Source organism: Dermacentor variabilis, chromosome 1 (genome assembly GCF_050947875.1).
Source record: "Dermacentor variabilis isolate Ectoservices chromosome 1, ASM5094787v1, whole genome shotgun sequence".
Lineage (NCBI taxonomy): Eukaryota > Metazoa > Arthropoda > Arachnida > Ixodida > Ixodidae > Dermacentor > Dermacentor variabilis.
This window is the reverse complement of record NC_134568.1, coordinates 118,863,140-118,888,833: the sequence shown is the minus strand read 5'-3', so window position 1 is coordinate 118,888,833 and position 25,694 is coordinate 118,863,140. Positions and strand designations below refer to the sequence as shown.

Sequence of the window (25,694 nt, the reverse complement as noted above, 5' to 3'; positions counted from 1 at the left end):
CATCTCTGACAGGAAAGGCTTTGTTTGACCTTGTGTTGCTTGCAGCATATCTTACAAGTTAAAAGCTTTTGTGTTGTCCTTTGAACTAATGCTGGGGCACTTCTGGGCACCTTCTTGTGGTGACCTTCAAGGCAAATATCAGGGTGACTAATGTGCAGTTTGTTGAGTGCAAGAGCGGACTTCTTGTGTGTTCCAGAATTTCTGAGCGTTGCCTACTAAGCAGTGCGCAATGAAGGCACTATGTTTTCCAACAGTGACTAAGAACAGGGAAAAGAAAGTAAAACAGTTTTGTGATATCTTTCAACAGTGTAGTGGCAGAGGGGAAAGAACTCTCAGAACGACATGAATAAAGGGCTTGAATCTGTTGGTTATGCGTGACTGAGGGAGGATAGGCATTTGCAGGAAGGAGTTGAGAGAGTAGACAGAGTTTTTAAAGGGCCCCTCACCAGGTCTGGCCATTTTGAGCTGACAAGCGCTGCGCATACAATGTGCACTAGCAATTGTGTATGGTAAGTATTACATTCCTACAGCGCCGCGGAAAGAGCTTAAAATTCAAACTCAATGCCGTTTGCCCATCTTCTCGCGAGTGCTGTGCTCCCAGCCAGAGAGTCAACAGCATTTGCGCAAATGCGCCTACGTACATGGCCGTGCTGTGACGTCACTCACAGTGACAGGTAACTTAGATAATTATTTGAGGCAATGGCAGTTATGTACTTATTCTGTTGCTTCAATGTACCACTTAAAGTTTAGAAAAATAATAAAACACAGAAACCGAATGTCTGCGGGTTTTTGTTTTACTTTTTTACCGTAGCAAGAGAGATGTACTTTCATTTCATATGCTTGTTCCCATGTTGTGAAGTCACATATACAGAGAACAAATCTGTCATTTTTTACCATGTTTCAGCACTACGATCATGTTCTCTCACCCTCTTGCGCCTGCCTCACTGCTCGTGACTGTGGCACTGACTTATATCACTAATCAGGGGTTCCCGTGCAGAGCGCGCAAAATCGTCTGCTGCCTAAAATGAGGCAAAAGCAACAGCCTGCACACGAGACCGTCACCGGAAGTGCGCCACTCGGGAAGAACACGAGAGAGAGAAAAAAAGAAGGCAGGGCCCAGGACGTATTCGTCACGCAATCCTCCGGCTCTGGTACGGGAGATGGCGGGGAAGAAATTTCGCTTGCGGAGGCTAAACTGAGCAAGTGGAGAGAGTGTCTGGGTTGGCAGTGACTCTTGCCTCCTGAAAACAATAGTTCGCGGCACTTCAATCCCTGCAAGAGTGACCTAATTTGAAAAATTCTTGCGATAGAACACTCTTTAGAGGGCATGTAACAACTTTTCAGCGTATAACCAAAATGTGCTATGGGGCCTAGCGAGGGGCCCTTTAAGGTCTATTTTACTTCAGCATTAGTGAGCCTGTCTGCTGAATGTGTTTTTCTACTAGAGTCAGTAGTAGCTAAAGCAGCATGGCCAAGATAAGTGAAACTTGCTTTTTGCGTGGCCTGGACGGGAAAACTGGAACTGTGATCTGCACTACAGTTGGTCATATGTGCAAGCTGCTTCACTTGATTCAAAGCTGCATGCCCATTCTGTAAAGAATGTTCGCTCTTCTTTTTTTCAATGTTGTCATGGTGCCTAAGCTCTTAGACCATAGTCCCCAAGGGTGTGTACAAGATGCTGGTGTGTAGGAGTGCCAATAATAGCACAAACTTGCAGTGCAAAAAGAAAATAGAAAAGACAGGGACAAGGTCAAGACTAAACACAGATGTTTTTCTCTTTGTCTTCTTGACCTTATCACACATTGTTTCTTTTTTTTTTCTGCACTGAATGTTTTTGCTATTTATAAACTACCAACTTACACAAAGATACAATATAATGAGAAGTTGTTTGTTTTACCATATGTAGTCACATAAGGGCCACACTGCCACTTTGGAGAGCAAAATTTTGGGAAAAAATTAAAAACATCCCGCCGGAAAGCGAAGTTAGTTCCGTTGCTGCTAGATGATGCTAGCTGCTTTTCTGTCGACATCGCTCAGGCCAGCGCCACCGCGCCATTATTTCTTTGTGTGGCACGTTGTCTCAGCTGTGTCGGCAATGTTTCCAGTCAAATCGATGGCATTTCGCCTCTAGAAAAGGGAGCCCTGTTTGGGTCAGCGCTGGTCAGAGGCAATAGGCCGGCATTTGAGGTTGTTTACTGCAGCATTATGCCATTTTCGCCTCTTTTACCATCTGCTACTGTTGCAGAAACAGTACGAACCGTTAGCAGGCCACCATCGGCCTGGTTCGTGTAAGGGCTGCACCCAGCGAAGACTATCAAAAAATAAAGTGCGGCACTTTCACGAGTATATATTGTACGTCTCTTTTTTTAAGTATGATTCGTGGCATTACGAAAGACGTTTTGCTGTTTGTCATAGTGCCACTTTTGGCAGGTTGCAAATATACAACTGTTTTAATCTCACGTGATGTAACTGCTTGCAGAAAAGGACCAGAGTGAAAAGTTTGACAGAGACAGCACGTGCGACGACACCAAGCCACTAGCACCACTGTCAGGATCCAGCCCTGTTGAAACATCACACCAAGATTCTCACTGCAGTTCAAAGGCCTCATCCTCATCCCCAGCAACAGGGAGCTCACAGCAGACACTCCTGCAGCAGCAACAGCAGCAACAACAGCAACAACAGCAACAACAGCAGCAGCAGCAGCAACAGTCACAATCATCAAAGCCAGCTGTGAACCAGATTGCTTGCACTCAGCCATTGGTGAGTTGATTGCTCATCAGGATGCACTATGGTTGTTTCGATCATGAGGATTAACTGGAGTGATCCAGAATAAGGGTTATGCAAATGACTTTAAAAAAAGATAAAAAAAAAAGAAAAGAAAGATTAAAGTGTGTTGCTCCTTCATATATCTACATACCGTAAGCTACTTTGCCGCATAGTTTGTGTTTTTATTAAGGCACTTTTGTCGAATGCTGCAGGCTTTAGTATTCACACATAAACAATGCTGCCACCCATAATAAGTGCCAAGTGTGTTCAGCTTCTCTGGTGGTTTTCATCTTCAGCAATGTGCTGGATACAAGGCAATTTTTCATGAGCAAGAGTGACCGAAAATGCATGAAGGAACAAAACACTGGTAAATGCAGCTGGCAAGTATGATTCGCCTAGCTATGAAAGCGCCATTGTCAAGAAATTAATCAATGTGAAGCCTTTGGTCCTCTCTCATGTCTCATGGGGCACTTCAATTTGATTGGGCTCTGCAATCTTTAATGTGCAGAAGTGGTCAGATGGATACGAAGTATCCATTTTGTGAGATGTCATTTCCACTGTGATTGGCAAGATGTAGGAACCAGCTAATGTTGGAACAATATTAGTACTTAATTTTCATTCTCTTCATCTGAATTTACCATTATGGCCAGCTTACTCTATGGACAATGTTGATCTGATGCTAGAGTGTCCATATGAATGAAGCAAAACTATCAGTATACCATATGCTTTCCAACAGGGCAAACCTGCAGCCTTTGAGTAACAGGCTTGGCCGTGAGCTGTGCTGGCTAATGCTCCCAGGGCTAATTTGTGCACAAACACCCAAGAAAGTGGGCAGAGAATGGCTGCAGCAGTCTCTTAATGAGTAAAGCACCACATGCATAATTTGGGTTCGGTCCCCACCTGCGGCAAGTTATCTTTTCGTCAACTTTCCTTTTTCTTTACCTTACTATTTCTACGTTTTAATCAAACGTAATTCATTTCCCGTACTGCTTCTTTGACTTCATTACCTGTTACTATGGTTGTGACTAGCAAAAACTGGAACTCCTCGGATCACCTTATTCTACTCGCTCTGGCTGCACAGTGTGGTTCATATAAGAGAATATGACTGTTTGAACTGAAAGGTAAATCTCTTGATAAAGCCTTTGTATTTAAAAGGACACTAAAGGCAAATACTAAGTCAAAATAGACTGGTTAGATACCATTCCAAAGACCTCGCAACGCTTGTTTCGTGCGAAGAAAAGACTTGGCTTATGAGAAAATTGCATCTGAAGGGTCCGAAGACCTCTATCGCAATTGAAATCTCCTGCCACCCAACCGTGGAGTGGTGGCGTTGCATATGCCATCACTGCCCTTTGCTGCCTTTGGTAAGTAAAATAGCCCCCGACAGAAAGTGGTCTCTTTTTTGCACAAAACACAAACGCCAAGACAGAGTGGTGGATTCGCCACTGCAGCTGGTTTTGGTCAATGGTGTGGACCGGTCAGCCATCCCACGACATCACATGGAAGTGGAATTCTCCGTTACTGGCAGTTTGTGCAAGCTTCAAGAGCCAGCAAAACTAACGCAGCACTACGCAATAACAAAACTACTGAAATGTGAAAGTGCGGGCAGCACAGAGTTGAACGAAAATGAAACGTTTTGACTGCCTGCATCATTGTCAAGGGCAATGTCAGTGAGTTCTTTTTTCTAAAAATGGAAAAAAAAACTGGACAAGTAGCATTTCTTTTGTCTTGTAATGCAATACAGTGATGTTTTTATTTTATAAAGAGTTGTTGTGTTCTAGTGACAAAATTTAAATGAGGAGTGCCTTCGTCATCGGGCGAGTACTTGAATGTCCTGGGGGAGTCTCTATTTCTGTCCTGCACTTACCTTAATTTCTTGATTACTAAGGCTCTGTTCACAATAATGTTGATGCCTTAGAGATTCTCGAGCACTAATCTATCACTTAAGCTTGACTTATTGTTTGCCTTTAGTGTCCCTTTAATCAGCTCAGCAACAGGAGGGAAGAAGCTGGTAGAAACATTTTTGAAAAGAGAGCAGCAAGCAGAATGACATTCAGATTGATTGCTTATTTAGATGGTCTATTCAGTCAACATTAATACTGACAGTTGCCTTGACTAGGAAGCTCATAGAAAAGGATCATAAAGGTAGAATGGAGTTCATACTGGTCAGAGTGCATGAAAACTTGGATGTGGGAAGAAATTGATAGGGCAAGCACTTGACCTGTCACTTTCTTCCTTGGTTCATGTTTCTGCACACTCTAATGAAAAAGCGCAAATGCCTGACATTGTGTTAGCCCCCTTATCTCATTATAATTCACACATCGCTCAGACATTATAGGCAGCCTGATAACAGTAAATCAGTTCAGACATGACTTTGACTGCAGTCATTGTACAAAAGCCAAGGCAGGAAATGTATACAAAGCATTCTGTTCAGGACTGAAAAAAAAGTTATTTATATAATATACAAGCAGATTGAACAATCAAAGTTTATGGCATTAGACTGCCCAACTTTAATGGCACAAAGCCAAGAGTAACTATGTGTATCAACCAGCAGGAAATGGACACTAATTTCTTGATGAATAAAGAATGTGTGCCTTTCTTTGAAATTAAAAAAAAAACAGTGATTCTTGGTTGACAGGGATTTAAAAATTAAATTATGAAGTTTTGCGTGCCAAAACCACAATCTCATTATGGGGCCCGCCGTAGTGGGGGACTCCGGAAATTTGGACCACCTGGGTTTCCTTAACGTGCACCTAGATCTAGGCACATGAGTGTTTTGGCATTTTGCCCCCATCGAAATGCTGCCGTCATGGCCGGGATTGATCCCGTGACCTCGTGCTTAGCAGCCCAACACCATAGCCACTAAGTAACCACGGTAGGTTTGACAGAAATGATGTCAGACATGCGGTTCAGAAATTCTTGGATTATGTAGGATTGTTTTTGTGTGCTGCAGCTTTTTTGTATCACACTCTTATTGTAAGTTGTGTGTTTCATGTTTCACCTGTTTTCCTTGAGAAGCCTTTATAAAAAGGTGTATATTGACACGTGTAATTATCTTTATCGGGCCACCACGTTTCGCCGCCTAACAAATGTAATCGCACAGCGCGGGACGCGCCTGCATGTATCCGAAGTTTCTGGAAAGTTATCGATGCTTCTACCCGGCTGTCTGTTGTCGCCGAACCTTGTGTTATCTGATTTCATCGCGTGACGCGAATGGTGTAGAACTTTGTGGAAGGCATGCGGGTCCGAACGATTAGTCTGGAACATTCGGCAACTGCTGTATAAAAGCCGACGCGCTTGACCCGCTGATGAGATTTTCGACGATCGCCGACCATGTTCGCCACTATCGTTGCGCTTTAAGTGTAGCCTGTTTTTGTGGGTACAGGTTCGCCCAATAAAAGTTAGTTTTGTCTTTCACAGTATTGTTACTGTGTTCTTGAACGTCACCACCACATGACAATATTGTGATCTGATTTTGAGGGTATACAGTAGAACCAGGCCCATCACACACTCAAGTTCCAGCAATCGCCACAGAGGATGAAAAATGATTCACGACACATTCCAGCATGAAGCGCGTAAGTGTAGCTACTGTAATTTGGTCGGACATCTTAATTCAGATTTTTTCTGTTAGGGGCGCTCAATGCGGCTAAATATTTTATCCATAAATGTACATATATTAAGCAACATACATAGTTACCATTTCATTTTTTTTACAAAATAAGTAGGTCATAGTTTTATCAGACTTCTGTTATTAAAGTATCTGCTTTATTACTTGAATCAAGGTTTTGAGACTTCACTTACATGCAACAAGCAGTAGCCCATTGGTGTTGATTGCATTCCAGGCCCCTTATCGAAGAAACTTGTACAATGGTAATATTTGCGAATGGGGTGGTCGTTTCCTTTGAACAGCATCACACAGGTTCGTTTTAATTAGATGACAATAATATCTCTGCCAGTTTATGCTTCCAACATTCGATAGCCGCCACCAAGTGAATATCTTTAAAGACGGTGAATTTTATCAGCTGGAGGGGGGAGGGGCGGCGTTTCACTGGTGTAACGGCTGCACAGCTTCCATCGTTAGTGATCAGCTCCCCTGGCCGTGTAATTACATGTTTCTGGAAAGAAATGTGCTGGCTAGCACGAAAATTCATCGCTGGAACCGAGCAGTCTGCTTGGAGACTACCCATGAAAGTGGATTAACCTTGCAACCTCTGGGCGTGTGCACCGGTGAGTAAAGAAGCAGTGCTTCAAAAGCAATTTAAACGAGGCTATTGTTATTTTGCCACGTTGCTCAAATTCATGACATGGAATATAGCATAAATAATAAATAGGTTTGGCTGTTTCTGCATAAATGGTAAACCACGATAGATCCACTGCACATTAGTGGCAAATGTACTTCTGGGGATACAGTTAGATTAATTGTATTTGAGACTTATTAAAATGACTGTGTTTATTACTTGTATCTTGCAGAAGCAACTGTCATCTAATCAAGGCTTGGCCACGGTGTAAGAAGTAGCTTAGGCGAGAAGACACCGTCACAGGGCGCGCTGCAGTAAAGCTCTGCTTTTAGGGAGTGCTGATAGATGGCGCAAAGAACTTACGCCCTTTTGGCTTTGCTTCCCGCAAGCCCTGTCACTGTGCCCCGCTCATGGTATAAGAAGCACTTTGCTCGAGGCATTGAAATTTTCCGTTTCAACACAGCGCTTTCAACAACCTTCGAACGGTTTGTACTTACTGTGAGGTCTGGGCATCTAATCAATGTTAATAATGATTTGCACAGTGCCGACAAAGTCCGACACCGAAATTGCACTTCACATGCAGTATGAAACAAATAGGGCAGAGGAATGATTGCCGGCTTATGGTTCAGTTTTATTGGAGGCTGCATATAAATATATCTCGCCTTAATGACGTAAGCAAAGGCCTGAGCAATACGGTGGTATTAACATATTGTTATAGGATTTTGGAACAGCTACTGGTGCGATCATGAGGGCTGTCGCAATCGTGTGATAATACAGACTAACAGTGTTTTTTAATGAAGCGTGTGACATTTTAATCTACTTTATTTGGCATCACTTGTTAAAAAGCCTCAGTTGTATCTGTTTGCTATTCCCTGCATATTTAGCATAACATCACATCAACACGTGTTTTTTTCCTGTCATTTATTGATTGAATTTTAGAATCTTTAGTAAAAAAGCGATAACAGAAGAAGTCGCACAATATGCCCGATGAAAGCGCATGAAATGCATAAACTCAAGAAAATTCATGCTCAGTTCATTGAAGAGGTCGTGTTTACACAAGCTTTGACATTTTGCGCAAGTCATGGCTCTTTTTTTCATCATGCTTGTTCTTCAATTGCCTGCTCTACTGACATGCGTAGGCCGATATAGTAATGCAGCAATTTCGCCAGCATTTCTTCTTTGTGCATACTGCAAAGAAATGTGAAGTGGAAAGTGTCCAGCACAGCATCAGTAATTTTGTCGTATGCATCCCTGTGACCTGCATACTTTGCAAACTTTTCCTCAGTGTATTTGAAGCAGTCAGACAGGTGCATACTTGGGTGCATGAGCCAGCCTCTGGTTTTGCAATTCACGAGATTGGCTTCAGACACATTTGCAAGACCTTTTTTTTTTCCTCAAGAGCATCCTTGCAAATGGAACAGGTTGTTCCATTGTGAATTTTTCTTGACACAAACCCTGTAACATAGTAGACAATGCAGTCTACTACTACTACAGCTGCGTCTACAGGCTCATCTAAATCGAGGATGTCATCACGCTCCCAGCTTCCTTCATCAATGAGCCCGTCAAGCCTTTGCTTCAATTCATACAACTTTCCTGCATGTTGCGTTGCTGATCCCTCATATATCTCTCTGATATCAGCCAAAGTCACAACGACTGCTTGCCTTTTATCAGGCACCATACAATTCCCAAACTTTGGCGGTTTTGCCAAAAAAATACAAGCTCAGCATGCTGTACAGCTGTAGGAACGTGGGAAACGTTGGTGCTTATTCTGACCACCAGCTTGCCTGATTATGCCAAAGAAATGCTCCAGCAGGTCTTGATTAATCTTCGCTGTCAATACATACTTGAAGCCATAGTCCTTCAGCAGGTAAATTGACAGTTCCCAAACAGATTTCAGTGTCACGCATAGGCCTTCAACAGTTGACTGCATAAAAAAAAAAGGTCCTTGTGGATTTCACCGCTCACGACCTGTTGCTCCCACGACTCCAGCCACTCAGATGCAGATTCTAGAACATAAAAATCCTTGCATTTCAGTTTGAAGCCTTCTGCGGGGAACCGCCAGTTTAAAGCGTCAAACAGATCATTTTGAAAAAGTGTGAACTCAACCGTCGGCTCAACATTAGTTAAACGAGGTGCGCGCCTCTTTGCATAGAAAAGAATTCCTTTAGCCACAGAGTTGCTAAATATCTGTGTGGCAAGCTTTACCTGCATCCTCAGCATCTTGGTTTACGTGATTGTATGTTATTTTGGGGCACACCTTTAGCGCTGCTTTGTTCTTGCCGTTCGCAACAAACAGGGCATTGTAGCAGGACCACCTTATCAGTTTTTCGTCTTTTTTTCAGAACCTTTTTTTATCCCGAAACCTGTTTCTGATGGCACTTGAAGAGATGAGGAGTATCGGACAGTACATACACTTTTCTAGAGCTGTCCAATGGGCGCTCAAAGGATTTATGGACTTCACCCAGTGCACCAGTGATGCCGAGATACTTCCACATTACATGGTTGGTGGATGCACCATCACACACTACTCCGTCGATGAACACTCTGGCTTTTTCCAGGTGTACGATGCACTGTATCAGGAGTTGAGAAAGCAGCGTCCCCTTAGTTGGTCCTTTAGATACAAACACTGCTACTGGCTGTAAGTAGGCTTCACCGAACAGAGCAAAAGCAACGACGAGGCTGTGATCTGTGATTTCATTACTTCATTTTTTTCTCCATGATCAACAAGGCCGGTGCATGTCATTGTCTCTGAGTTGACAGCCATTTCTTTCTTTACTTGAATTTTGTCCAAGATCAGGATTCCCCTCTGCTGGAACGTGGTCTTTGTGGCAACCTTTATCTTGAGGGCTTTGAAGAAGTTGTCATCAAATCCACACTTTTGACCAACCATGCTTATATATTTTCTCACTGTGATGATGCATGGCAAAGGCTCATTGTTTCGCAAAAAAGAGTATGTGGCCGGGCTTCGTATGTGCAGCAAAAGGCACAACAGAATCCATTCATCTGTATACCGTCTGCTTGTTTTCGATGCGCACCTAGCCGCTGATATACACTCTTGTAACAAAAGCAGCTGTGGTGGCGGTATATCAAGTCCCTTCAGCTTCTCATTGAGTTCTTGCTCCTGCAAATCTGTTAGCTGCTGCATTGCTGCTTGCAACTGCCCCAATAGCAGCTTGTTACGCTTTGCAAGTCGTCTTCGTGACCGCTGAAGTGCTGACCTTGCATGTCGCCAAGCAGAAAGCTTCTGTTGATGGGCAGGCACCACCGACAACCTGAAACGCTTAAAAGGTATATCCTGCTTGGCTCGCGCAGCTCGGCGATCGGCATGGATTCTAAGGGTGTCAGCAAGGCCAGAACACAGACTACAGATTGCACCTTGAGGTGTTACCAAGAGGCATTTGTTGTGTCTCCGGGTCGTTTGAGAGCCCACAAAAGCACATTCGGGGGATACATCAGCAAAGCCTTTTAAATTTAGCCCTCCCCTGCACACATCTGTGCTGTCTACAACTTTCAGCATAGATTCGACTTCAAGGTTTGATGTGGTGAAGGGACTTACCCCCACTGCAGTAGAGTCTATCAACTTGTCTAAGATGTAGTCTTGGACTGTCATGCCACTTGCGATATGGACCGCCTTCCTGTTAAACAGTACCAATGATCTGTCGCTTGTCCTATGTGCCACCGCAGCATCAATAAACACGACGTCTGTCACTCCTGCTACGTCGATGAGATGCGCTGCTCATGAAGGCTGTGGTAGGCTAATGCAAGATACTGCACTGAAATGCCATTCGAACAATGAATGAGATGAGTCATTCTCACTGGACTTTGCGACACAACTGCTATCGTCAGAAGACGTTTCCCTGGTGTCTGCTGGAGAAACATCTATGTTGCTTGCTGACGTCGGCACGCTGCTGTTGTGACTGCTCGGGTTACTCACAGAAGCAGCCGCAGGAAGCGCTGGCCGTCTCACTTGCTTTCGAGGGCTTTTAATCTTCCTGGAGAGGTAGCTTGGTGCACCTTCGAAAATTGACGGCACAGCGTCTTTTAAAAGGCCCGCTCTTCTTGTTCCAGGCATCAGGATATGACCGTCAATTTCCGCAGACCATGTCTTCAGGATAAAATGAAAGCCAAATGTTTTTCACAAGCTCGATCAGTATTTTGGAGTATGCGGTCTTTACGAGATATAGCCCGTCTCCATGCTTCAAGTTTTGCTTCTTCGTTTGGTGGCTTGAAAAGCAAGTACTTTTGTTTGCAGGACTTGTAACCACTGTTGCAAAACGGTACAAAACACCTTCCCATTATGCAGGCTCATGAAACAGTTCGAAGGTTGAGACAGGCAAGTGGAAAATGTGTTGACAAAACATGGTGCGCAGCAAACACGTGGCGACGGCATAGCGGCAACCAGTCAGTGATCTCGGCGCGCGCGAAGTGGGCACAGCGGGCGATAGTTTCCAGCGCCCTCTCTTAACACATGGAGAAAGGAGAACTCCAAGCCTTCCCTCCGCTTAGCACCCAGCCTGTGCCGCTCAGTCACCCAAGCGACTTCTTACACCGTTGGCTTGGCTAAGCACAGCCCACTCAAGCACACCATTGAAATTAAATGCACATGCAAAACAGTGTTGTGTGTGTGGTTGTGTGTGTTTGTGTGTGTGTGTGCGCGCACGCTTTTCTGTCATGGAGTGTTTTGTGCACTGTTCTTAGTCAAGCAGGAATCACAAACTCATCCACACTTCCACCACAGTAATTGAGGCTCTGTGTTTTGACTCCAGCCTCCAAGACGCTGCTGATGTTTGTTCACCTCTATGGACTCTGTTGTGTCTGGACGTACAAGTCAACAGTGAATGTATCACCACTGGAAGTAACGTCAAGGGCCAGAATCCTCACAAGGTATGTCTCTGGACACTTCACCTAGAACTGCGATTTGTCCATTTATTGGACTAACTTTTGTTTCACTATTTTTTCGCTTGCGTGTTTGTCATGGCTTCATCATTTTTTTCAGGAAGATGGACAAAAGAGAGATTATTGGTTTGCAAGCTGCCTATGTCAAGCCATAAGAAGCTCAACAGTCACCATAATGATAACAGGTTGTCTTGAACTATGTGCCTCACCATGAAATGTTCACAAGGTTACCAGATAGAGGGGTGTGAACCCTATCAGGAAAGCTACAGTCTACAGTTTTGTACTGTACAGAGCGAGAATGCTAAAATTTGACATACAAGCTTACTTGCTTTTAAGGTGGTTTTATGACAAACAGAGAAGTTAGCATGTTTCTTTTCTAGTCATTATAGCCATGATGACCACAACAGAAGCAATGTAGCACGCTCCTGCTTGCCAATGCACAAACTCTGTCATCTGCTCTTTGCAAAGCAACTTGGTGGGCATTACCACCAAGTATCACATGCTGCCTCATAATGGTAATTTGCTGCATGAAAGTGCAAAGAATTTTAGAATGATCAAAACCGCTCAATGCAATTTTGAGGAAATTATACGTCATGCTGACTGAATCTCTGGCAGTCACTCTTACATAGTTCGTGTACAGTTTGCACGTAATCAATAACAAGGCTAGCCCTGTACCGTAATATAAGAAATAGCTAGAAAAGGCAAGCTCACATAACCGGCCTACTCCACATTTCACAAACATGACAAATCACTAAAAAGAATTTTTCTTTCTCTTCAAACAGCAGATGACAAATCTGAGAACAGTGTGTTGCCAAAATGTTTTTTGAAGTATACTTGAAGAATAGCAAGTTTGGGTTAACATTCAGCCAATCAACAGTGAACGAGCAAGGGAAGCCTCAGCTTGGGAACTTGTTTTCATCATCGCCCTCACAGATGTGTTTGCTTGTTGAAACGTTGGCTCCAGGCTGAGGCTTCCCTTGCTCACCTCTGTTACTCACTCGAAATGTTCATCTCCTTGCAACCATGTTTGAATAAATAAAGCAAAATTTTTTTTTCACCATGAAACCGTAAATCGTACTTCAAAGGATCTGTGAGCATTACTTGGGCTCGCTTATATTTTTATTTAGTGTCCTTGTTTATTCACACAATTTTTGCAGAATTCCTTGTAAGCACTGTTGTCTCCATAATGTTCCTTGCTTTCCTATGAGTACTTGACTTCTGTCAGAGCCTTCAATGCTACATGTGAACACTAAATGTGCCCGAGAAATATCAATAGCAGACAATATGTGCTGTAAAATTTAGCATAACATCTATATATATATATTTTTTTTCCTACGCTACATGCTTCTTGCCGATGAAAAGAATGGGACATTGCTGCTCGAGCTTATCATTCTGACACTACATCCTTGCCTAGAAGTTTTTCTTTCTTTTTTTAATCTAGCTGGAATTTTTGAACGCATACAATATATGTATAATATGAAACATCACAAGCAGTGCTGTACGCAACTACAGTATTAGGGTAGCCTAGCATAAATATTGTTATCTAAAGCTTCGTTCTCCCCGCTTTAGTGGCACGCCGAACATGATGAGGAAATTTCGCTAGTTTTCAGCTTTCAATTCCATTAAATAGACGAATATCTGTGTTTCTGTATGTTGTAAACTTGGTGACTGACTGCATTAAGTCTACCTGACCTGTACAAAAATTTTGGGCGTGTACTGCTTCATTCACCATTGACAATAAACAAAGTAAGCTTACTTGGTTGAAGTGTTTTTCTTGTTTTGCCAGTTGAGGCCACTTGGTCACTTGGCGACATAATAAAGATATCTGTAATCGTGTTAAAGTACTGTACACACAAATACCGCCCCGACAGTGGTAAGAAAATGCTCAAAACCAGCAAGCGAGCAGTGCACCCAGCCCCATGAGCCGCTACCACAGTTGCTATAATGCTCACTACGTAATGATGATGATATTAGTTTTGATTTTGCCAGTGCCATTTTTCGGTCATATACTCTAGTTCGTAATGCCACCACTACTGTTACTTCCGTTGTACTGGGGAAGGTACAGTTTCCCTTCTCTAAGTATTGTAGGTGTTGTGTGGTAGAACCCGGTTTATAAGATCCCATTTCAAGAGCACGAAGACTGACCCAGTAGGCACTGGGCCGTTGTTGTAAGGCAGCATGAGCTCACTGGCAAACAGCGCCGCGAATAGCAGCAGTAAAAGCACTGGCATGTGTTGCAAATGACGGGACGAAGGGGTACATGGCGCTTTCAGTGATTTCGCACTGCTGTTTTTAAGGCCTAATGAACTGGAAAATGCATTTTCATGCATTTGCCCTTAAGAAATGTTGTTGCTTGTATGAGGCAGGTCACATTCATGACATCAGGTGGTATGTAAAGCATAAAACAAAAGCAAATTGCTATGCAAATGCACCCCGCAAACAAAGCTCACTGCGGCAAGCTATGATGTGGAACTCCAGCAGTTATTCAGATGTTTTGCTATCCACGTTAACATTGTCATGTATTTAATCGCAGATTATCGAAGCAGCACAAAAATCTTGGGCAAAGATAGATGTACATCTCCCCCCATCCATTCTTTTTCTTGCACTGCATCGCCAATCGTCTATGTGTCAGTTTGTTCCCATACTCTGTCCATTTTTTTTCTTTTTTACGATGATTCGGCAATTCCAATGTCTTTCAAACTAGCCCAATTTTCAGTCTTGGCCTATTTCACAGTTTGGCACTATGAGAACCGGTGGCAGTGACCGGTGCACGTTTAAGGCCAGCATTGACGGGGAGTAAGAACACACCGCTGCATTGGTGTTTGCTGTCGATGCAGAGCGCACAGATTCGTGTACCAGATGCTGCCAGTGCTCGGAAGCGTGAGGAAAAAAAAAAAACCCTATAAGAAAAGACTGAGCCATTGAGAGGACGGCATAATTACGACTATAAACCTGCGTGTTCGCTTTCAGTGCCCAAATTCCAGAGTGGTCGCACATGCAAAGGTGAAGACACAATTTACATGGAACACGGAGCTCTTGCAAATGAACACCTCCTTTATGTTAGACAAAAGCATAAGCACCATCGAAAACGTGCGTACCATTTCCTATGGACCATGCATATCCAGGCTTTCCGCTGTTCCATGTGTGAGGAAGTGACGAAAACCGACGGAGCCGTATGGCATCACCATCTTCAGTGATGTTTAAGTAACTGTTTGTGCATCCAAGAAAGCAACATAGTTCGGATTTTGTTCCACGTGGTGTTTCTGCAATGTAAAACATAAAAATTGTAGCTGGTGGCTGCGCCTGCTGCACCTGGCCCAGCCATCATATGTTGTTACATTTGCTGCATCGCTGCATGAAGGCGCTACTGGTCCAAACTTATACCGCACCTGTTGCCTATATAGCTATGTTCATTTTATTTATTTATTTATTTATTTATTTATTTTTTACTGTTTGATATGTTCCCAAGAAATACAATTTTTTGACACCAACGTTCACTACATTGCCAAATCGAGATCCTCCGATACATTTTTCGGTCCCTAGGTTCCATGTAAACAAGACAAGGCTTGAAGCGGGTGTGATCGAGAACAGTAACCCCCGACGCAGCAGCTTTGCCGCAGTACTTACCCGCCTGTGTGACATGAAAATGCCGGCGGGCACTCAGTTTCCTATTCCTGTACAAGCAAATCTTGCGAGTCATCGCGTGCCACCTTTACAGCTGTTGCTGCTAACCCTATTGCAATAAGCATCTTCGCCTGTCTGTTGCAGCTTGTATGGTGCCATTGGCAGTGTACTGCACGCTTTTTATAGGTGATAACACCAATGCGCCACCATTCCCTGTGGCAGGTGGCACAAAGTGAGCGTCGTGTTTCACGCTGGCAGCATCGCATCCTGGCGTTGCCACCAGCTCGGTTTCGTTTTGGTTCCCCGTTGCTCTTTTAACACACTACACAATATAAAAACGATAGTGCATGTCTTGGGTTGCTCGGGCCCCACCAGCTCAAAGCGCTTTGACGTCTCCTGCCTCAACAGTTTTCTCTGAGTGAGCATGTCGAAACTTCCTGCCAAAATGCCCAGCCTTAAGAAGTTGCCAACCCAGACCGAATACGAGGAGTGCATACGTATGCTTGCCGAAGCAGCAAAAACAGCAGTGCACGCCTCGGGACTGCTCGGGCACCACCAACTCGCGCATGTCAACATCTTGTGCCGCAATGATTCGTGCAACGCTGCGCATTACATTGATGTCAGCTACAATAGAGTCTGCCAAATCTTTTAGTAACTTCAGATCATACGTTTTCCCAGTTCATTTTTTTCTCGAATTTTTTTCCAGAACATACGAATGAGGTTCTACTGTATATGTCGCTTTTACTGTTTGCTTGTAAGGTTTTGTATCATTGAAATGCTGTTTTTAAAAAGATGTGCAAAGTGACTTTGGTAAGGCATGTTTTCACTTGCACACAGAATCCACTATTGTAAAACATGTAGACTGTCAACATTGGTTTTTGTTGCCGTTTCGTATAAAGACAGTATTATAGACGTGAATGGACTGGTATGCAGTGCAGCTGTATTGTTTAACTAAGGAGGTAGAAGGTGCATAACTTACCAATCAAACAAATTGTGTGAGAAGTATGACTTCCAATGTTATCAACACGATGAAACCAATTTAGCTTTTCTTCACAATGTACCATGTTCGATGACTCCATTGCTGAACTCTGGATGCATAATGCGGATATTGTACATATGTAATAGGGCCAGAACAACATGTTCCTTCCTTTCTTTTTTTCTTTTCCTGCATGTATGCTTTTTTCTTAAGGCTTTAATTCAAGCTTATGTACTTGAAGCCACCCTGGTGAATTACCAAACCAGATAGTAGCTTCCCACTAAAGAAACCTCCCTTTCTGAAAAAGAAGTTTGTGTTTTTGACATACAGGATTATGTCTGGTGTGGGTGGAACGTTTGTGGTGTCATTTATGTAATAGAAAAATTAAGTGCGTCAAAAATGGAACCCTGACAAATGCAATACTACTTAATTTGTTCTGAAACAGACTTCATGGTATTTACAAGGGGGGAGGGCACGTGTCTGGTGAGTCCACCTCTCCCCCTTGGCTATGCCCCCTGCCTGAAGTCTGCATTAGCACTGACAGCACCAGACACTGGCATGGTCAGTAGCACATGCCAACCATGCAAGTGACCAGGGGGCAAGGAACAGGCAGTTTTTTGTGTGTGCAAAGTGCAGTGTGCACAACTGTCTTGTGGAGATGGGTTTGCACAAGGCTCACCCTATGAGCGTTGGTCAAGAAAGGGCTTGATGCTCCTCCACTCCGCAACGCACAAAGGCGCTGCGGCAGGGTTCGTCGACTCTCTAACATGGCGAAGAGAAGACTCCAGAGTCAGATCGCCAACAGACACGAGTTTATTCACCCAAGATACAGCACAGTGCGACAGTCACGATGCTTACAGGCAAAGGCTCACCTCAAGACCAACCGAGTATGCGCGCTTGCTGCACTAGGGTTAACCGGGTAGCAGTCTACCAAGTGCAAGAATGAGAAGTCGTGGGAGCAAAGGTCCCACGTAACCACTTCGTTGCGGGCCTGTGAGCATCTGCCCATAGAATAAAGAACCAGATCTGCCGTGGCAATGAAGCGCTCAGTGGAAGAGAACTCGGGTGGAGAGGATGCTCGGGGGCCGCCACTTGTGAGGCCAATCAGGATGCATCTCGGCGACATGTGCTTGCACGGTGACTTGCCCCCAGGAGGGAGCAGCACAGTTTGCACGGGAAATTAGCTCCGGCATGCTAGCCGTGTCCACCATGTTGCCGTTACAGCGGCGGTTCCCGGAGATCGGAGCTAAGCACAATGCGTTAGCTGGTGGATCAGGCCCAGGAAGGCACCTCAATCACTAAAGTCTGAACAAAACTGTCAACTGTTTTCAGTATGTTCAACCGCCATAGGCTACCAGGAAAAGTTGTCCCCCATTCGTTAAATGTGTGGTCATATTTAGTGCAAAATAAGCAGTTTTGCGCAAGTTAAGCCATGAACTGTCCTCGGATTCATGTTGTTTTCTTTTTGCAATATTCGTGCAACATTTTTTGGCCTAGGTGGCAGACGGCGTTTCGCGACATACCACGGAGTTAATAGAAAATCCAGTCTTCACATAAAATATTGGTAGCATTTGATTACGAGGGCTAATCAAGTTAAAAATCTTGTGCAAAAGATTTTTCGCCATAAACCTTTAATAATTCCATCATTAAAGGGTTAATCAGCTTTGCTTTTATCACATCTTGACAGTGTACGGAGGTTTTCCTTAATTTTGGTAGTAGAGTTGTAATATCAGGTTGGTATGGTGAAAAGCAACCCTGTAGCATTTTCTGTGATATGACTATAGCACCTTTCGACTATATGGTGCTACGAACTGTTATATGACATAGGTACTATAGACATGTATGATGATATAAGTACTGGACACTTAGGTTTTGAGAAAAGTTCTAAATAAGTTTATCAGCTAACGAAGACCCTCTATATGTATAATCTTAGACTATGTGGCCAGTTAGTTGCAATCGCAGTGAAATTACAGTGGTTGTCACTTCTCATGTGCGCATGTCCTAGCACAGAAAAACAATTGGCAAGAATTGGAAGCAACTGCCATGCAAGCTTGCAAAGATATCCTGATACATTTGTTAGCAGATGTTCCGTGTGCAATATGTATGAAGAGACCAATATTATTCATCAGTAGCATTTAAAACTTATGCACATGCCTTGTTTCTTGTCTTTACTTGTGGTTAAAAGTTAAAACAGAAAATTTCATTTTTCATTGTTGTCGTCATGCCACCCCCGCTTTTCCATCCTTTTTTTTTTTTTTTTTACGCATTGTGGAAGTGGTTTGAGCTGTGCATGCCTGTAGAATTTCGCAGTGGTAAGGAGTATCAGCTATGCATCTCAGTCTAAAGTAGCATTTGTGTATGGGTCTTCTCTTTTTTGTCCTGTGTGTTTGTACTGTATGTAATTTCACTAAGATCTCAGTACATACGATATACAGTTGTGGAGAAAAAGATATGATACTTTGCATTTTACCTTCTCTGAGCTAAACTGCTGAGAAAGATTTTAACAAAATTCTGGGCAAAACCCTAAACCTCATACCAGAACCATGACTTGATAATTAAGCACACAATAATGGGGATGCCACATTAATTTTGACCACCTGGTGTTGTTTAACATGCACCCAATACGCAGTTCAGAAAGATTTTGCCCTGCACCCTCATCGGAATGTGTCTGCCGTGGCCAGGGTCAAACTCGTTACCTTGTGCTTATCAGTGCAATGCCATGGCTACTGCAGAGGGTTGCTCAGAAAGTTGGCACTGCATTGTACCAGACCACTAACCTCAAGAAATAGCCTCTTCAATACCCACAGCCATGTTATGTTATTCGCACTGCATAGCCCGCCCATTATGCACTCAACTGTCTCTCTAAATGTACTCACCTATAAGACACTTGTTTAATCAAAATTAGAATATGCAGCTTCAATCTGGGGCTCTATCCAAGCTAACCTTTCTCAAGCCCTTGAACTTGTGCAGAATAATGCCACTCTAATTACAATTCCACAGACAGCATAACATTAATATAGCTTACCATTGTCTTTGCTGTCACTATACCGAAGGGTATTTTGTCTGTCTTTTGCATAAAATTTACTATCACACGTCTTTGCACAGCCAGCTCATTTCACCACACACCTATTGTTGTTCTTGTCTTGACCACAAAAATAAAGTGGGATGCATTAGCTGCAGTATGAAGACTTTCTTTGATTCTTTCACTCTGTGCACAACTAATGACTGGAACCACCTACTGGCTTCTGTCGCATCTGTCACCAACAATGTACTTTTGTGCAAATTTTTATTTGATTGTTTTCTTGGTGATGATGATGCCTGAATATATTTTTCATTCTTATATGTATCATACATATCTGTTCTTGCAGTGCAAATTATCTGAGCATTCACTATACAGTCTAACATCTTTATAACAAAATGCTTATAACAAAATCCTTCGTTATACAGGTCACTTCATTGTAAAGATTGTGCCCTGTACCACTCATATTGGAGCAGGTTATACATGTTCTACAAGGGAAGAGAAATCCTTTATTTAACATGAATTAAAAGAGAGTTATTCAAATAAGTCGCTATTTTTTCTGCGCACTTTGTCTGGCAGAATGTGCAACTGTAGCCAATCTCATTGTACCGAGCTTCACGGCATGCTCTGCCATGAAATGCGGGGAGACGCCAAGTTCCAGATCATCGAATGCAGCTACATCTTCCCTGCCATCGAAATTCTTTGCCTGTCTACAAGCTATTCATCATTGCCTTTGTTGAAATTCATATCCTTTCTGCCCCAGAGGGCTTGGAAGGCTTCAACATTCATCAGTTACAATAGTCACATCATCATCAACTGCAGTGTATTTATCAGCTGCCGCACTCACTGGTATGTCACGGCAAGCAGCATACTAGTTGAGCGATTCATGAAGCAGTACAGCAGGACTATAACACTTGATGATATCAGCCTGCTCGTCGAGTGCGTCACTAGTGCTGTCGTTAGTGCTAGTGCAGAGCGCAGCTAATTGGCATCGGCAGAGGGCAGAGAATGTGCCATTTGTTGTGAGGCAACAAATCCACCATCAGTGTGCCTGAATTTCTTCGTTGTATAGGCCAATTTGTTGGGGTGGTCTTTATTGTAGAGGCGTTCACAGTACACATGAAAGATAGGAATTCGCCAGAGACATAATCAATCCGTCGTTATACTGGTCATTTTGTTTTAGAGGCGTTCGTTGTAGAAGCATTTGACTGTATGTATGCATCTTGCGTACTGCTATCTGTTGTTAGTTTCTTTGTTTTCTTTCTTTTTTAGGAACTATTTTTGTTTACTGTGATGCCATCTTTACTTTTTGTTGTAGTTAGTGTATTTCGGTGTTTATTATTTTGTTGCTTCTAGAACAACTGTATAATAATGCCACGTTAAAAAAAATGTTAATTGCTTTGTCAATTGTAACCTCACTCGCCTCGTTAAAGGGCCCCTTTAACGAGGACAAACGGTTTGGACAAATTTCGTAAATGCGTAGGGTACAGCTAAAGTTAATCATTCGCACCACAGTTTGTGTGAAGCATCTCATATTAAGAGAGCTACGGATGATTACAAGTTACCCTCCTCCATAGACATGCATTTTCTCCTCAACTCGTTCGCTGAGTGATCGGGGCTAAGCTCCGCCTTCACTGGCTCTGTGTCATGATGGCACGTCGTACCGTCTACTTCCGGTTCTCTAAGAGCGGGTGCGCGAAGCCTCTCCAACCCATCTCCGGTAGCTGCTTGGCAGTCGACCCCAAGCGAGAGCTATCGAAGCACCGTGCGTTGTGAGCATTTTGTCACAGTGCTGAATGTGTCTGGTATTCCGGTAACCACAGGCGAGCTGGGCGTTTCGACGGATAGGTGGAGGCATAAACTCAAGCTAATGAAGCAGCTTTAGCGTAGACGTACGTGAGCGGCCTGATCGGTCTGCACAGTCCAGCCACCTGTTGGCCCAGAGCTTAACCAACCAAAGAGCTAATATTGCTCTAACCAAGTGTAAAACATTTTAAACATTTACAAAAACAGCATGTTAACGATTACGCTCCTGCAAAAAATTTACACCGATGGCAAAGAAGAATACACTTCGTTACTGCTACTGTGTTTGATTGAATTCTGTGCCGCCAGGTGGCTGCACCGTGCAGATCATTCACATTTGTGCTTCTGCTCATCCCGTGAAACGGCATGGTCAAGCAGCCAGGCCCTGTCCCCTCGCTTGTGTTTACCCGAATACCGCACTCTCGAAACGCTATTGTGGTAGTAATCCTCCGGTGTAAAGTGACGGCTGTAAATGCGCAAATTCTGGCGCCGATCGGATACCGATAGTCTGATGCACTGCAGCCACTCTGCTCATCTGCTGCCTTGCAGAGGGACACGATGTCGCAGCTTGACATATTGCCACTCGCTACGTTTGCAGCCCACAACGCAACAAAGGCAATTCATGGTGCTCACGAAAAGACAGACCGACACTGACCGCGGAGCTCTCGTTAAGATGGAGCACGTAACACAAGCAGGCGAAACTTGCTGTGTGCCGGAAGTGCTTAACTGTACTGAAAAATTGTTCTTGTGCATTCTCTTTCTGTTACTTTCTTTTTATAGAAACAAATTAACTAACATACCAACTGTTACGAACAGCATTTGTTCACCATTAAGTTCGAAAAATTATCGATGATGCACCCTGGGTAGCCAATCAGGTAGCTCGCCCCTACTGTCGTCATGAGGGCAATTTACATCAAATGGGTAGAGGCGGCTGAAAATTTAGCCGAGCAGTGTGCTGCAATCGGTAGCGATGTACATTTTTAAAACCTTATAATAAGTTACATGCTTTACACGGAGCACTTAGATGCACCAATTAAATATCAGAAGGACCTACTCTAACAGCTCAGTATGTTTGTACAACATCGTTTCAGGGTCCCTTTAAAGCCTCGGTGGTTGAGGGTATTTAAAATAATAAAATGAATGAATACATAAATAAATAAATAAATAAACAAATAAATAAATATAGGACACCTAAGCACTTCTCATGATTGTGAATGTGAAAACATTAAGGTCCAATTGAACGCAGCTAAGCCATCTTTTGAGTTTCGCACTGTGAGTAATGTACCATAGCGGTACGTGCTGCCTGAGCCAGCAAGCAGCAGCAGCCTGTGGTGCCGCCGCCGCATGCTACTGACATCCTGCACGATAAGAGATCAAGGAAGCAACAGCGGCCTCCAAGGCTGGCAGGCACGTGCAGCAGCTAAGCCCAGTGGTGGTGTGAGAGAGAGAGAGATACGGACCATGTGCCGGCTACCGAGAGCGAGGTGGTGGAACCCTTACACACATGTCACGCGACTGCCTTGCCGATGACAACCCGTCTTGCCCCACAGCGTCGCGGCACTGTATCTGCTCCTTCGAGGCACACTGGTAACGTGGTGTCGTGGCAATGCCCTCTCCCCTCACGCAACACCTAGCATGCTGTTGCAGTAGTAGGTGTTCCGATGCACCGGCTCTGCTCTGTTGATCCAAGCTTGTGACGTAGCGTTGCAGCCAATGGGAATTTAGGCACAATTTTGCTGCTACAGATGCCACCGGCTTTTTCGCTCAATGGGCCATTTGATGCATTCGTATCAATAAATAAATAAATAAATAAATAAAACTGGTGTTTTCCAAGAATATATCACAAGGAAACCTTATTCATCAACCACTATGTGAAAAAGTGTGCTATAAATAGAAAGTTTAATGATAACTGCAGAGATTAGCAGAGCAAAAGGCCTGGCATGCTACTGCAAGTTTGATATATCATAAGAGATAAAGAAAAAAAAAAAAACATCCTCTAGTACACAAACTTGGAAAGGTAGGCAACAGTGAGCACCATGAAATTAACAAAGTGGGAATGGGAGCTTTATGGCACCGTCAGTAAACAAAATTACCCATCTCTCCCCTTGGCGGCAGTAGCACGTACCCTGTTAGACAACAGTGGCATAGAGTTTCTAAATAAATACCCTAGAGGGAAATGTGGCGTTAGTGTCTACGGTGCTCTCATGAGCATTGCCTCAACCTACATGGGAATGATGGGAAGTACAGGCTTCGGATTGACTTTGTTCTTTAGACTAGTGCCGTTTGCTTGCGGCGCAGTTAACGAAGCTATACTCAAATATTATCGCGTAAAATCTAATTATATTTCTGCAGTATGTTATATAATGTACAACACGCTACATAAACATTGTATGACTTTGGGATGGAAGCACGGTTTACTATGGTTTATCACCAGAACATACCAGGGTATGCATTCTTGTGCGATTCTGTTCCCAATTTAACGCCAGAGAATAATTATTTATTCATTTTTGCAACAGCAATAACAACCGTGCATGTTTTTATATAAGAATACTTATAAAGTATTTATGGAAATATATTGTGAGAAAGTGTTGCACCCTTGAGCGGAATGCTACAAGTGTTGTCTGCTACGACGCCTGCTCGCTGCAAATGCGATACTTTTCTCGCAGACGACAGGCACTTGCGAACTCTCTCGCTCTTTCGAAAGGCTGCGTTGGCTGTCACGATTGCTGAACGTCTTCAAGTACTTTTAAGCAAATCTGCTACAGTGCTATCTAGGACGCTAGTGGCCTCCTACGAGTATGCTTCATCATATTTTATATTGACGTACCACTTCCGAAGCGTTATGGCATGGCTTTGCACTTGCACATCTTGCGACACTAGACTATAGCCAGGGGGCAGCAGCCTTTCCTACCACAAGTAAGTTTGTGTTCTCAAAGTCCTGAAACACGCATTTCAATGAGCACATAAACAAGCAATGCATAATAAAGCCCTCAATAAAATTCAATTGTCAAGCCAGTAGTAATACAACTGTCTGTCTTATATATCAGTAGTGCCTTCTTTTTCCTATTCTGAAGTTTCATAAAGCACGTAACGCTACAGCGCCAACCTAACACACTTAACAAACCAAGGTCCAAACGGTCAAAACATAATCTTTCATCGTTTACGATGCCGTCGCTTTCTCATCAGGGTTTCGACACCACAACGCGACACAAACATCGTCCCAGCCGCTGGCTCAGCGCGCTATCGCCACTTGAGCAACACAACAAAGGCAGAGAGCTCTGCATTGCACTGTCCCTCTGCAGGTTATCGCAATTGTGCTTGAAGCGAAGCCAAAACTGCCATAAAATACTTGTAGACTAGTTCGCCAGTCAACAGAATGCTGATCCGAAGCCTGTACTTCCCATCATTCCCATGATGGTTGAACGATCGCAGCGCCAGATTTCCCTCTAGTTGTACTAATATGAAACTCTATGAACAGTGGAAAAAAAATGCAACTCATAGATTAGAAACCAAGATAATGAGTTTTTCACAGGAAACCACAATTTGTACCATTTTGTTCACTACTGTCCCTTCAACCATAAGTTCAGAAAGCAGTGCAAAGACTGTTGTCTGGTATGGTGTTATAATACTTGAAGATGTTTGTTGGTTGTCTGCTATCATTGTTTAATATACTCATGTGCCATATGTTGATTCCTACATCTTTTTTGCTTTCTGAACTCTCCGAGTGATGAGTGGATAGTGATATACGTGTAAACGGTTGTGCAGGTCACTGCTGCGAGTGATGGCGGAGTGTCCCCACCATCAGCTGCCATGCCCCTGGTGCCAGAAGGGACATCACTGTCCCTGTACCACCAGCTGCAGCTGATGCGGGGTCAGATGGAGCATCAGGCCCAGCAGGCCCAGTCAGCCATCAGCCAGGCCCGCCATTTACGTGATCAGCTCTCAGCAGAGGCAACAGCCCGTTCTGAGGCCATGGTAGGTGCCTTACCTCAAAGCGTGCTTGTTTCTCCTCCTATCCTCCTGACTGACTTGGTGTTTATGCGATTGGTATTGTGTGTGCTGCGGTGAATAGATCTACAGTGTAAATTTCCTGGAGGGACTCCTTTGAGTCATGAAATTATTGTACAGAGTTTAATATTCTTTAATCTCGTAGGTTGTTTTTTGTTTTACTATAACACTCATTGGCTGAGATATCTTAGTTGAAGGAGCCCTAACAAGTAAGCATAAGTGAGGTTTTAATAAGTTGCACAATGAAGGGCTTTATCTTTCATTTAGTATAGTTGTGGCAACAGTGCCCAATAATTTCTGTGCATGTGTAGACGGGTTGGTAAACAAAATTGTGGCGTCATGGTGGCGCTGGCGTAAGAACCTG

General features: G+C 43.6%; 1 protein-coding gene across 2 annotated transcripts in view; it reads left to right on the top strand.

The window, feature by feature from the left end:
• The window catches only part of LOC142583664 (carboxyl-terminal PDZ ligand of neuronal nitric oxide synthase protein-like), an 83,025-nt gene that overhangs the window by 17,408 nt on the left and 39,923 nt on the right, over positions 1-25,694 (top strand). For both annotated transcript variants that reach the window (XM_075694157.1, XM_075694162.1), the window contains 2 exons: positions 2,480-2,760; positions 25,088-25,297. In XM_075694157.1, the coding sequence (XP_075550272.1) occupies positions 2,480-2,760; positions 25,088-25,297 (491 nt within the window). The remainder of the gene's footprint in view (positions 1-2,479; positions 2,761-25,087; positions 25,298-25,694) is intronic.